General features: G+C 45.0%; 1 protein-coding gene across 2 annotated transcripts in view; it reads right to left on the bottom strand.

Annotated features, from left to right (window-relative positions):
• Positions 1-806: 806 nt before the first annotated feature.
• Positions 807-14,324, bottom strand: part of alg14 (ALG14 UDP-N-acetylglucosaminyltransferase subunit) — a 123,182-nt gene continuing 109,664 nt past the window's right edge. For both annotated transcript variants that reach the window (XM_063064609.1, XM_063064607.1), the window contains one exon: positions 807-3,795. In XM_063064609.1, coding sequence (XP_062920679.1) covers positions 3,565-3,795 — 231 coding nt within the window. In that variant the 3' untranslated portion in view covers positions 807-3,564. The remainder of the gene's footprint in view (positions 3,796-14,324) is intronic.

The following is a 14,324-nucleotide window of genomic DNA, read 5'->3' as shown; positions in this document are numbered from 1 at the left end:
CGGAAATCACTGTTGAAAAAAATTCACATGAAATCTCAGTTAGAGTTTGCCAGAAGGCATGTGGACACCCTGAAGTCAGCTGAAAGAAGGTTCTATGGTCTGATGAAACCAAAATTGAGCTTTTTGGCCATCAGACCAAGTGCTATGTTTGGTGTAAGCCAAATGGAGCACATCATCAAAAACCATATCATCCCTACCGTGAAGCATGGTGGTGGCTGCATTATGCTGTGGGGATGCTTCACTGCAGCAGGCCCTGGATGGCTTGAGAATGTAGAGGGTAAAATGAATGCAGCAAAATATAGGGGAATCCTGGACGAAAATCTGACAAAGTCTGCAAGAGAACTGCGACTTGGGAGAAGATTTGTTTTCCAGCAAAACAATGACCCGAAGCATAAAGCCAAAGTTACACAGGAATGGCTTAAAAACAATAAAGTTAATGACCTGGAGTGGTCAAATCAAAGTCCAGATCTCAATACAATTGAGAATGTGTGGCTGGACTTGAAAAGGGCTGTTCACTCATAATTCCCATGCAATTGGACAGAGTTTGCGTAGTTTTGTAAAGAAGAATGGGGGAAAAGTTGCAGTGTCCAGATATGTAAAGCTGATAAGAGACCTATCCACACAGACTCAAGGCTGTAATTTCTGCCAAAGGTGCATCTACTAAATACTGACCTGAAGGGGGTGAATACTTAAGCAATCACAATTATTTTGTGTTTTACATTTGTATTTAATTTAGATCACATTGTAGAGATGTTTTCACTTTGACACGAGTCTTTTTCTGTTGATCAGTGTCAAAGCAGCCAAATTAAATCCACTGTGATTCAATGTTGTAAAACAATAAAACATGAAAACTTCTTGGGGATGGGGAACTTTTTATAGGCACTGTATACACAGATATTAAGGCAAGTAACCAAAAGTTTGACACAGAGTTATTTTTAACTAAGTGCAATATGGTAAAGGGACAGACAAGTTTAAAAAATTTAAAAGTTCAAATATGTTAAGCAACACACATAAAATGGTGAAGGAATTCAGCAGGTCAAATAGCATCAATGGAGGGGAATAAGTAGTTGACGTTTCAGGCCCAGACCCTTCATTAGGACTGGAAAGGAAGAGCGATGAAGCCAGAATAAGGTGGGGGGGGGGAGGAGTACAAGTTGGTAGATGTTAATTAAGACCAGGTAAGGGGGGTAAGAGGAGGAGGCATGACATGAGGAGCTGGGAGGTGATAGGTGGAAGGGGTAAAGGGCTGTAGAAGGAAGAATCTGATAGGAGAAGAGAGTGACCATGGGAGAAAGGGAAGGAGGAGGGGCATCAGTGGGAGGTGATGGGCAGGTGAGGAGAAGAGGTAAGAGGGGTAAAAGGAGAAGGGGTAAGAAGGGGGAAGAGAAGAAGGAAAGGGGTAAGAAGGGGAGCAACACTGCCATGCTGCTCCAATTCCATCTGCAGACCTTTTGCACTTCCCTGCAATATCGAATGATAACATTTTTTCTTCTTAATTTTCTGTTTAGCACATTATAATGAATGGTCAATGCTTTAGCAAAGCTTCTTGCTATTCTTCAACTCAGTCGATTTTGATTCACCATCTCAAATTGCAGTTTTTTTTTCCCTCTTGGCCCTTGTTAGTGAAGTGGACGTTTAAGAAGCTTAATGAAATTGAAGCGAGTCCATCCATGAGTACAGTAGCATAAATACAAATAGATTCCTCTTTTAATCCCGGAAGTGATTTGTAGCTCCCAGCTGTAGCCTGCATGAATTGAGGTCTGCAGGACAAATCTGTTTTTGTGAAGTTTCCTCAAAGACTCTTTAAACTCCAATCTGAGTTGGTGTCTGTTCATAACGCAGATAAATAGCATTTACATTTCACATAGAATAAACATGACACATTGAGGTCAGGATAGGAATCTGCACATTAATTCATTTTGAATATAATTACCATAACCCAGCAACACTGAAAGCGAAGAAACTGGCTGATGCCCATGAGTTATTATTGCATTCTGTACACATTGAATCTCTGCCAAGTTTAAGGCAGACTTTTTAACTGACTCCTGTGCAGGACATTGGGAGCAAATCCCAGATTTTAGATCTGATTTTACTTAAAAAAAAATTCTTTATTCATTTTTAGGTACTATAGGCATTGCATGTAAGGGCAGTATTTATTGCTCATCTCTAACTGCCCTGAGAAGGAGATGTTTCCAGCTGCTGCAGTCCCTCTGCTGAAGGTATTTCCACAGTGCCATTGAGAAGGGGGATCCAGGGTTTAGATCCGACAATTATGGAAGAACAGCAATACATTTCCAAGTAAGGACACCGCACAACGTCAGGGGAGTCTGCAGGTGGCCGTACTTCACTGCACCTGGTGGTTTTGTCCTTCTTGATGGTAAAAGGGCCTGAGAGATGCTGTTGATTCAGTAACTGCGATGCATTTTGAAGATGGCACACACCGTAGCTGCTGTTTGTCAGTGATGGAGGGAATGAACGTTTGGAGTGACTAATGGAGTGTGCATCTTCTTTGAAGTGCTTACCTGCTATTTTCGAGATGCAATGAATATAGTTTCAACACTCATTCTTGCAAAGGGCTAATATGAATCAAGAAAAGTACAATATTAAATCTGAGAAAAATGCAATCAACTCAGTGGGCAAGGAAGCATATGTGGAGGGAAATGGACAGTTAACATTTTGGATTGAGAGTCTTGAGAGTTCAGCTAAACAGATAAGAGTGGAAGTAGGCAGTATAAAGAGGGAAAGGAGAAAAGTGAGACATGCCCTGGGGAGTGAGAGGTGGACACAGGTGAGGAGGAGTGATTGGCAGATGGAGGAGAGAACGATAGAGGCTGGGAGATGGCAGGTGGAGGCAAGAGAGGGCTGCAGATGATGGAATCTGACAGGAAAGGAAGGTGGTGCGTGGAACGAAATAAGAGAGGTAGGGAGGACTGATGGAAATGGGCTGGGAGGAGTGGAGGAGTGCGTGGGTGATGGGCAAGTGGAGTGGGGCGAACAATTACACAATATACTCTGCATTTTTCTTTGTTATGTTGATTTGTAGTCATGGACTGTAGTGAACTGTTCGAAGATTAGTTGGTGTAGATCCATTAAAATTGTTGGTCTCGTAAGGTGAAAAAGGCTTTAACTATCACTAAATACATGACATGAGCCAGCAAAATTTATGGGGGTAAGAGAATGGGCGATTCATGCATAGATAAACTTTTATAATGAAAGGGTGCAATGACAAACATACTGTTTATTTTGTAATCCTAAATAGTGGGAGTAACAAAGGAATCTATTAGCGTTTAGAATGTTGTAAGATTGTTTATTTGGACGCTGACTCCTTCACACTCTGATGTTCATAGCTAACACTTTGTTCTCTGGCCTGGTAACAATCTTGAGACTGTATATGTCAATCTAGTGAATAAGTCCACAAAATCATAAATTCACACCAAACTTTTCAGTGCAAGTTCTCCTCCCTACAGAGTATGGAGCGTGATTTATTCTGCACTGCAGCTGCTTCCTGGCATCTGCAAGCAAACATTATCTCTACTATCAGTGTCCCCGTCTCCAAAACTATGTTCAAACCAGTCGACCAAGGAACACTGCCTTAGGGTACTTCTTCTGCAGCGTGGGCCACTGGACGAAAAAGTAATCTGACAGACAGTACAATATCTTCCCAGAAAGGGACAACGTTTCCACACGGCAGATGCTCTCGACGTAGAGGATCAGCACCTTCTTCATTCCAAATATTCCGAGCAACAGGGCAGATATACAGGGAGGCACACACGTCCCTGGTCCGTTACACAGAACCTGCAAGGAAACACAAGGGGACACTTGCGTGATTTGAGAGATCACCAGACAAGCAACATCATTAAGCTTGCTCCCATTTTAACACTGGATGTAAGGTCTTGCTGTCTTAGTCTGGTCAAAGCATAGTTTCGGAAATACCCCTGAGGAGGGGATAGAGAGGGAGAGAGGAAGAAGGGAAGAGGGTAAGAGCTAGACGAAGGGCAAGAGGGCTCATGTCACAGACAGAGGAAGAGGTGTCTTGCAGGGGAAGGGGGCTTGGCTAAGAAGAGAATATGGACATCACAGAGCGTGAGAAACACTGATTTCTAAAAAATGTTCAAAATATCCATCTGTAGATCCTACGCCAAAATGTGATGAGTATAGTTTTATCAGACAGCTGTACTGAGATGATTAGATCCACCATGATAATGTGATACTGAGTCATACAGGCCACAAGGGCATATGCTTCAATCCCTGGTCTGAGGGAGCTTTAGGAAAGACACTTCCTTTTCCAGGACTCCCGGTCCTATGATATCAGATGCAAAGTTCATATAAGTGGATGTCTAGAAAAGTTAAACTCAGCCTGACTCTTATAATGGGTTGAAAGTCCACTTAAGTGGGGGAACCACTCACGCCTAGCAAAGTCCTTGAAAGCCGCCAGCTGCATACAACTGTAGCCAAACCAGCTCCCCTCACGTAGGCAAAGCAAAGAAGGATAAGGGCATAATGCAAGCAAATACAGACAAAACAAGACCATGCAGAGTAGGTAGGAGTAGAATTTGGCCCACCAAGTCTGCTCCGCCATTCCACCATGGCTGGTTTATTATCCCTATCAATCCAATTCTCCTGCCTTCTCCCCATAACCTTGGACACCCTTACTGATCAAGAATCCATCTACCACAGCTTTAAATACACCCAATAACCTGGCCTCCACAGCCATCTATGGCAATGAATTTCACAGATTCACTACCTCTGGCTGAGTGGTGCCACAACAATAACCTCTTCCCCAATGCCAGCAAGACCAAGGAGCTGGTTATTGACTTCAGCAGGAGGAAACCAGAGGTCCATGAGCCAGTCCTTATTGGGGGAAATCAGAGGTGGAAAAAGTCAGCAACTTTAAATTCCTGTGCTGTCCTATCAGAGGATATGTCCTGGGCCCAGCACGTAAATGCAATTATGAAGAAAGCAGTGCCTCTACTTCCATTAGGGTCTGCAAAGATTCTGCATGACATCTAAACCTTTGACAAACTTCTATAGATGTGTGGTGGGAAGTATACTGACTGGCTCCATCACAGCTTGGTATGGAAACACCAATGCCCTTGAACGGAAAATCCTACAAAGAATAGAGGATATGGCCCAGTCCAAAAGAGGTAAAGCCATCCCAACCATTGAACGCATTTACGTGGAGCGTTGTCGCAGGAAAGCAGCGTCCATCATCGGGGACCCCCACCGCACGGGTCATGCTGTCTTCTCGCTGCTGCCATCAGAAAGAAGGTACAAGAGCCTCAGGACTCAAGCCACCAGGTTCAAGAAGAACGTCCCACCCCACAACCATCGGGCTCTTGCTTCACTCAACTTGCCCCATCATTGAAATGTCCCCCACAATCAATGGACTCAATTTCAAGAACTCTTCATCTCATATGCTTAATATTTATTGCTTATTTACTATTATTATTTCTTTTTATATTTTCACATTTTGTTGTCTTTCACACACTGGTTGAACACCCAGTTGGTTTGGTCTTTCTTTGATTCTATTATGGTTATTGAATTTATTAATTATGCCTGCAAGAAAATGAATTTCAGGGGTTAATATAGTGACATTCAGTAGGTATTTTGATAATAAATTTACATTGAACTTTGAATAACAGAACAAAGCAAGACAACAACAAAACAAGCGCCATTCCCACCCTCCCACCCTTCACACACACAGGCCTCCAGCCCCTCCTCCGCTTCCAGGCCTCCAGTCCTTGACCCCAGACTCTCAAACGCACAGTTGATCTTGGGTGATGATCTAATGCAGCTAATGAATCACTGGCCAAGGAAAGCACTGTTAAATTCCACAAGCACTGTGCATGATAGGCGCCATAGTGCCAAAGGATGATCTGATTTCAATAGCGTGTTAGATGAAGTCATGTGCTGAAATTAAATCCCCATCCTCAATGACACATCTTTTCACTGTCAATATGAAGAGACAAAAGATTAATTTATTAATTCCAAACCCTTGTGCCAGTGAAATTGTCATCTTACTCCATTCTCTTCAACCACCTCAGATGGCTCCCCACCCACCACGCACAGTTGCTCCACACCCACAAAATCGATGCTGGATTTTACCTCACAAACTATGAAAAGCTCAGTTTCATTTTCTTTCCCTTTTCCCAAGGTTCCACGTGTCTGGCTTTCCTCAGTAAGAGTAGCAGAGCAACCCTTTTGTCTGGGCTCTGGGCTCTGTCGCCTTTGGGAGCACCGGATACAGTAGATGACCCCAACAGATTTGTACCTGAAATGTTGCTTTACCTGTTTGAGGCGCTGAAAGTACATCTGCTACTTGCAGGGATAAATGCCAGCAATACGATTAGTGAGGAGGGATGAATGGACAAGGGAATCACAAGGGAGACATCCCTAGGGAAAAAAGAGAGTGGGAGAGGCAAAGATAGTGAAAATGGTGAAAGTTGAGGAGAATGATGTGCCGCATGCGGAGGCTCAGAGGGGTGGTAGGTGAGGATAAGAGGAACTCTTCCTGTTAAGGTGGAGAGAAGATGGAGTGAGGTCAGATACCCTGGAAATGGAGGAGATGTGGATGAAGGCAGCATCAATGGTGGTGGAAGGAAAATCCCTTTCTTTGAAGAAGGAGGACATCTCTGATGTCCTGGAAAAGAGAGCCTCATCCTGGGAACAGATGTGGCAGAGACAAAGGAACTGAGTAAAGGGAACTGCATTTTCAGAGACAGGGTGGACAGAGGTATAGTCAAGTCAGCTATGGGAGTCAGTAGGTTTATAAAAGATATCAGTAGACAGTTTGTGTCTAGGAATGGAAACAGAGATGGAGAAAGGGTAAACACGAGGAATTCTGCAGATGCTGGAGATTCAAACAACACACATCACATCAAATTTGCTGGTGAATGCAGCAGGCCAGGCAGCATCTCTAGGAAGAGGTACAGTCGACGTTTCAGGCCAAGACCCTTCGTCAGGACTAACTGAAAGAAGAGCTAGTAAGAGATTTGAAAGTGGGAGGGGGAGGGGGAGATCCAAAATGATAGGAGAAGACAGGAGGGGGAGGGATGGAGCCAAGAGCTGGACAGGTGATAGGCAAAAGGGGATACGAGAGGATCATGGGACAGAAGGCCCAGGGAGAAGGAAAAGGGGGAGAGGGGGAAAAACCCAGAGGATGGGCAAGGGGTATAGTCAGAGGGACAGAGGGAGAAAAAGGAGAGAGAGAGAAAGAATGTGTGTATAAAAATAAATAACAGATGGGGTACGAAGGGGAGGTGGGGCATTAGCGGAAGTTAGAGAAGTCAATGTTCATGCCACCAGGTTGGAGGCTACCCAGACGGAATATAAGGTGTTGTTCCTCCAGCCTGAGTGTGGTTTCATCTTTACAGTAGAGGAGGCCGTGGATAGACATATCAGAATGGGAATGGGATGTGGGATTAAAATGTGTGGCCACTAGAAGATCCTGCTTTCTCTGGTGGACAGAGCGTAGGTGTTCAGCAAAACGATCTCCCAGTCTGCGTCGGGTCTCACCAATATATAGAAGGCCACATCGGGAGCACCGGACGCAGTATATCACCCCAGCCGACTCACAGGTGAAGTGTCGCCTCACCTGGAAGGACTGTCTAGGGCTCTGAATGGTGGTAAGAGAGGAAGTGTAAGGGCATGTGTAGCAATTGTTCCGCTCACAAGGATAAGTGCCAGGAGGGAGATCGGTGGGGAGGGATGGGGGGGACGAATGGACAAAGAAGTCGCGTAGGGAGCGATCCCTGCGGAAAGCAGAGAGGGGGAGAGGGAAAGATGCGCTTAGTGGTGCTTGGAGGTGGCGGAAGTTACGGAGAATAATATGTTGGACCCGGAGGCTGCTGGGGTGGTAGGTGAGGACCAGGGGAACCCTATTCCTAGTGGGGTGACAAGGAGGATGGAGTGACAGCAGATGTGCGTGAAATGGGGGAGATGCGTTTGAGAGCGGAGTTGATGGTGGAGGAAGGGAAGCCCCTTTCTTTAAAAAAGGACATCTCCCTCGTCCTGGAATGAAAAGCCTCATCCTGAGAGCAGATGCGGCAGAGACGGAGGGATTGCGAGAAGGGGATGTCATTTTTGCAAGAGACAGGGTGAGAAGAGGAATAATCCAGATAGCTGTGAGAGTCAGTAGGCTTATAGTAGAAAGGGAGAGGTGTGTCAGAAATGGACCAAATGAATTTAAGGACACGGTGGCGGCTGGAGGCAAAGTTGGATGAAATTGATGAGCTCAGCACTGATGTAGTGCAGAAACAGTTGGGGAGCATTACTAGGGAAGGCTTGGAACACAGATTGTTCCACACAGCCAACAAAAAGGCTGGCATAGCTGGGGCTCATGCAGGTGCCCAATACTACACCTTGAGTTTGGAGAAAGTGGGAGGAGCCGAAGAAGTTGTTGAGGACAAGGTCCGGTTCTGCCAAACAGAAGAAGCCGGGGGTGGAAGGAAACCAGTCGGGTCTGTTGTTGAGAAAGAAACAGAGAAATTTAAGGTCTTCTTGTTAGGGGGACAGAAGTGTATAGGGACTGTGCATCCATGGAGATGGCCAGGGCCCGGGAATTAAAAGTTGCTGAGGAGATTGAGAGCAAGTGAAGTTTTGTGAACATAGGTGGAAAGAGACTGAACCAAGGGGGAAAAAATGGAGTCACAGTATGCAGTTCAGTGGGGCAGGAGCAGACAGAAACAATGGGCCTACCTGGACATTCAGATTTGTAGAGATGAGGAACTTATGGTGTGGGAGTCAATGTCCTATTGATCCTGAGTGGGGTCATCTGTTGGGGCCATGTACTGTATCCAGTGCTCCTGATGTGGCCTCCTCTGCACTGGTGAGACCTAATATAGATGGGGGACCACTTGTAAAGCACCTTCACTCTATCTGCAAAAAGCAGGATTTCCCAGTAGCCAAACATTTTATTTTTAATCCCTATTCCAACATGTCAGTCCATGGCCTCCTCTACTGCCATGATGAGGCCACTCTCAGAGGTTGGAGGAGCAACACTTCATATTCCATCTGGGTAACTTCTGGCATGAACATCAATTTCTCAATTTTCAGGTAATTTCACCCCCCCCCCCATCGCCTCTGCTACAATTCCCCACTCTGGCTCCCCTCTTACCTCTTCTAAACTCCTCACCTGCGTATCACCTCCCCATGATGCCCCTCCTCCTCCCCTTTCTTCCATGATCTACTTTCCTCTCCTATCAGCTTCCTTCTTCTCCAGCCTTTGACCTTTTCCACCTATCACCTCCATGCTTCTTACTTCATTCCCCCTCCCCCACACACCTGGCTCCACCTTCCAACTTCTAGCATGCCCTCCTTCCCCATTCCTTTCCAGTCGTGATGAAGGGTCTCGGCCCGAAATGTCGACTCTTTATTCCCTTCCATAGACGCTGTCTACCTCCTTCAGCAACACACATAGTCGACGTTTCGGGCCGAGACCCTTCATGCCCTGACGAAGGGTCTCGGCCTGAAACGGCGACTGTCCCTCTTCCTAGAGATGCTGCTTGGCCTGCTGCATTCACCAGCAACTTTTAAGTGTGTTGCTTGAAATTCCAGTATCTGTAGATTTCCTCGTCTCAGCTCCTTCAGCATTTGTGTGTGGTTTTCAGCATCTGCAGAATATTCTGTGTTCATGTAAATCCTCTTGCTTTAATACCTCTGGACATACAAGAACAATATCTAGACATTTTGAAACATTGTCTTGTTGTAATATTGAAAATATTAAAGACAATGTGCAAACAGCAAGCTTCTATAAACGTCAGTGGGTAACGATCAGATAATCTGTTCCATCTAAGAAGCTAAGAGGAAACCTGCAGTAAATGCCTTATTTGAGAGAAAACATTTCTACAGTGTAGCTTCCTCTGTGTTAACCTGCAGCAGCAGCCCAAGTTGTGTGTCTGGGGGTAATTTGAACCTGAAACCTCTTGACTCTCATGTAAATCCTTTGATCTGAAAGGTGCGCAAACTATTCATTTAGATTCTCAAGGGCTGCCCTAGTTTCAAAACTGATTCACGTTTGAGAATCCATTTAAAAGTTAGACACAATGGACTGCAGATGCTGGATTCTGGAGACACAAACAAGGTACTGGAGGTAGAAGAGTTTCTCCAGCAGCTTTTGCCCTTCTTTTTATCACCCGATATTAAAACGGAAGTCTGCTTCATGCAACGGTGTGGGCTCCATTGTCTTGTTGTTTGTGTAGGCCAGAGAAAATGGAAAGTGCAAAGTCCACCTAACCTTTCCTTTGTGGATGTACAATCAAAAAGAACAATTACTATGGCTTCGATGTACTTTACAAAAAATGGTGACAGGGCAAGCATTGTGTTATCATGCCAATTGGTTTGCAAGGATTTTTATAATTTGTACTTTGCTGCCAATTTCAGAGGGAGATCTAAAGTACAGTACTGTGCAAAAGTCTTAGGCACATATATACAGCTAGAGTGCCTAAGACCTTTGCACTGTATTATAGTAATTGTAGGTAATGCATTGTATAGCTGCTGCATTAAAAACAGGGTAACAGGCCCTTCTGGCCTAAAAAAAACCCTGTACTGCCCAATTATAGTCGTGTGACCAACTAACCTATTAACCTGCACATTTTTGGAATGTGTGAGGAAATAGGAGCACCCGGAGGCGACCCATGTGGCCACAGGCACAACATGCAAACTCCCTACTGACAGTAGCGGGAATTGAACTGGGTCACTGGTGTTGTAATAGCCACAGAGTTGTAAAGCACGAAAACAGGCTCTTCGGCCCACCACATCCTTGCCATTCTTTTTGCCCATCGACACTGATCCCACTTGTCCCATTTGGACAGAGTGATCAGCAGCACTGGGGCTCCACAGGGGACTGTCTTGTCTCCCTTTCTCTTCACCATTTACACCTCGGACTTCAACTACTGCACAGAGTCTTGTCATCTTCAGAAATTTTCTGATGACTCTGCCATAGATGGATGTATCAGCAAGGGAGATGAGGCTGAGTACAGGGCTACGGTAGGAAACTTTGTCACAAGGTGTGAGCAGAATTATCTGCAGCTTAATGTGAGAAAGACCAGGGAGCTGGTGGTAGACCTGAGGAGAACTAAGGTACCGGTGATCCCTGTTTCCATCCAGGGGGTCAATGTGGACATGGTGGAGGATTACAAATACCTGGGGATACGAATTGACAATAAACTGGACTGGTCAAAGAACACTGAGGCTGTCTACAAGAAGGGTCAGAGCCGTCTCTATTTCCTGAGGAGACTGAGGTCCTTTAACATCTGCCGGACGCTGCTGAGGATGTTCTACGAGTCTGTGGTGGCCAGTGCTATCATGTTTGCTGTTGTGTGCTGGGGCGGCAGGCTGAGGGTGGCAGACACCAACAAGATCAACAAACTCATTAGTAAGGCCAGTGATGTTGTGGGGATGGAAGTGGACTCTCTGACGGTGGTGTCTGAAAAGAGGATGCTGTCCAAGTTGCATGCCACCTTGGACAATGTCTCCCATCCACTACATAATGCACTGGTTGGGCACAGGAGTACATTCAGCCAGAGACTCATTCCACCGAGATGCAACACAGAGCGTCATAGGAAGTCATTCCTGCCTGTGGCCATAAAACTTTACAACTCCTCCCTTGGAGGGTCAGACACCCTGAGCCGATAGGCTGGTCCTGGACTTATTTCCTGGCATAATTCACATATTACTATTTAATTATTTATGGTTTTATTACTATTTAATTATTTATGGTGCAACTGCAACGAAAACCAATTTCCCTCGGGATCAATAAAGTATGACTATGACCCTGGCCTTCCATGCCATGTCCACTTAAGTAGCTATGTAATTGCTTCTTTAATATAATACTGCTCTCAGACTCTAGAACAGACCTCTTTTTCAATAAAATGGACTCTTGGCCTCACAATCTACCTCATTATAACCTTGCACATCAGCATTTACCTGCACTGCACTGTTTCGGTAGCTTTTACACTTTATTGCACGTTGTTATTGTTTTACCTTATTCTACATCAGTGCACTGTGTAATGACCTGATTTATATAAACAGTGTGCAAGACAAGCTTTTCACTGTATCTTGGAGCATGTGACAATAATAAATCAATATCAATACCAATAATAAATACATCTGAACCACCTGTCTCATCTGGTAATGTGTTGTGAATATCGATCACTCTTTCTTCTAATAAGTTTGACCCAAACAGCAAAGGGAAACCCAGTGGTGCCAATGTAACAATTCATTCAGAAATGGCTCTTGCCAAAGGAATTAGGTTTCACAAGACTGGTCTGGATGAAGTTCAACCTTGGTTTATTTGACACTATGTCCCATCATCACAACTCATGCCAAGTATTTCCTGGCCCGACCTCAACATATTCCTCTCATCCAGGATGGTCATTGTTCAGTTCCTGTTAAATATACTCTCGGTTCGCTCAGACATGAACTACTTGAAATCCTGGTTTATTTTTCCTGCTCTTCTTTAAGGCAGGATGGTAGGTTTTCTACTGCTGGACAAGGGATGCAGGGAGTAAGCACGGAAGTCAAAAGTAAATTTATTATTAAAATACGTTTATATCACCATATTCAAAGATTCAAAGTACATTTATCATCAAAGTATACATGTAGTATATAACTCTGAGATTTGTCTTTCCACAGACAGCCACAAGCAAAGCAACACCACGGAACCTGTTCAAAGAAAACATCAAGCACCCAACACACACAAAAAAAAGAACAAATCGCAGAAATGGCAAAAACTACTGAAAAACAGACTATAAAACATCAGATCACAAAGTTATTGAAACGGTCTAGGAATGTTCACTTTAGTTCCTGTCAGTTCAGTTTAGTGCTGTGTTGTTCGTTAACTGCAGGTTGCAAAGCCAGTCCACCCTGATCAAATTTGCACAGAACTGCAACAAAAAAGGAGTAACCAGAAACAGATCATAACAGGAACTGAGATTATGAAAAGTTACACATAATCAAAGACTGACAAACAACCAAAGTGCAAAAGACGACAAATCATGCAAATAAAAAAAATACTAAGAACATCAGTTGTAGACTCCTTGAAGGTGAGTCTAGAGGATGTGAAATCAGTTCAGGGTTGAAGTGAGTGAAGTTATCCCCCCGGATCAGGAGTCTGATGGTTGTTGGGTAATAACTGTTCTTGAATCTGGTGGTATGGGACCTAAGGCTCCTGTCCCTCCTGCCTGATGGATGATAGATGCCACTTTCTTGTGGTGTCAGTCCTTGTAAATGTGCTCAATGGTGGGGAGGGCTTATCCCGTGATGGACTTGGCTGTATCACTGTAGTGTTGAGCTAAAAAGTATTCTGCTGGAGGAACTCATCATCTGTAGAGGCAGAGGGATAGTCAATCGATGTTTTGGTTCAAGGCCTTGCATTAGTACTGTGACGAGAATACACATAAATTAAGATGTTTGCTGGCCTGGGCTAGCACCAGTGGCATCAGCAGTTGGTCTGCCACCTGTCCTCAGGGGAGGGAGAGATAAGGAACACAATGAAGCAGCATCTGGAGATGTTAATGAAGGAGCCATCAGTCTGGGTAATGTCAAGATCGGCTCCCCCTTTGAACCCTGAACTGTTTGAAGTGATGGACAGGCGATCTGGAGATGTGTAATGAAGGGACGGGAGAGAGAGCTGTCTAGAGCGGCTCCCCCTTTGAACCCTGAACTGTTTGAAGTGATGGACAGGCGATACCCCAGCAGGGGGATAAAAAGGGACAGGTTCGCTAAGGCAGGACACACACGACACCCCAAGGTAACGAGACCCTGGAAGCGGTGCGCCTCCCACAAGTTGGTGGGAAGCTCTTGGACGGCTGATCGCGGGATCAGCCTTAGACGCACAGGGTGGAAAGGTACGATCAGCGGGAACCCAGTGTGTGTCCGCCCTTGCCTGGGGTGCCAGGTTCACTGCAGAGGATCGACCGCATCTGGAGGAGGGGTCACAGTCGGTGACCTCAGGTGACATCACAAAGGACTCGCCCGAAAGCTGCTTGTGAGCAATATCGTAGGTCTGTGTGTGGAAGCCATTTCGAATGATCATTCGTTCTTGTTCTCTCTCCTTCCCCCCACATTGTCCATCGCCATGGCAACGATTACTGCGAAATGAACTAAATTGAACTGGACTTTGTGTCAACGATAGAGCTTGATTGATCCTGTTATCTTAATTCTGTGCACATGTGTGCTGAACTGTTGCATTTATTATCCTTTCGATTACTGTGTTGCTTGTTTCTTTAATAAAACTTTCTTAGTTCTAGTAATCCAGACTCCAACTGAGTGATCCATTTCTGCTGGTTTGGCAACCCAGTTACGGGGTACGTAACAGTACTGAG

The sequence above is a fragment of the Mobula hypostoma genome, chromosome 12 (assembly GCF_963921235.1).
Source record: "Mobula hypostoma chromosome 12, sMobHyp1.1, whole genome shotgun sequence".
Lineage (NCBI taxonomy): Eukaryota > Metazoa > Chordata > Chondrichthyes > Myliobatiformes > Myliobatidae > Mobula > Mobula hypostoma.
The sequence above is the reverse complement of the archived record's forward strand: the minus strand, read 5'-3'. Positions and strand labels throughout refer to the sequence as shown.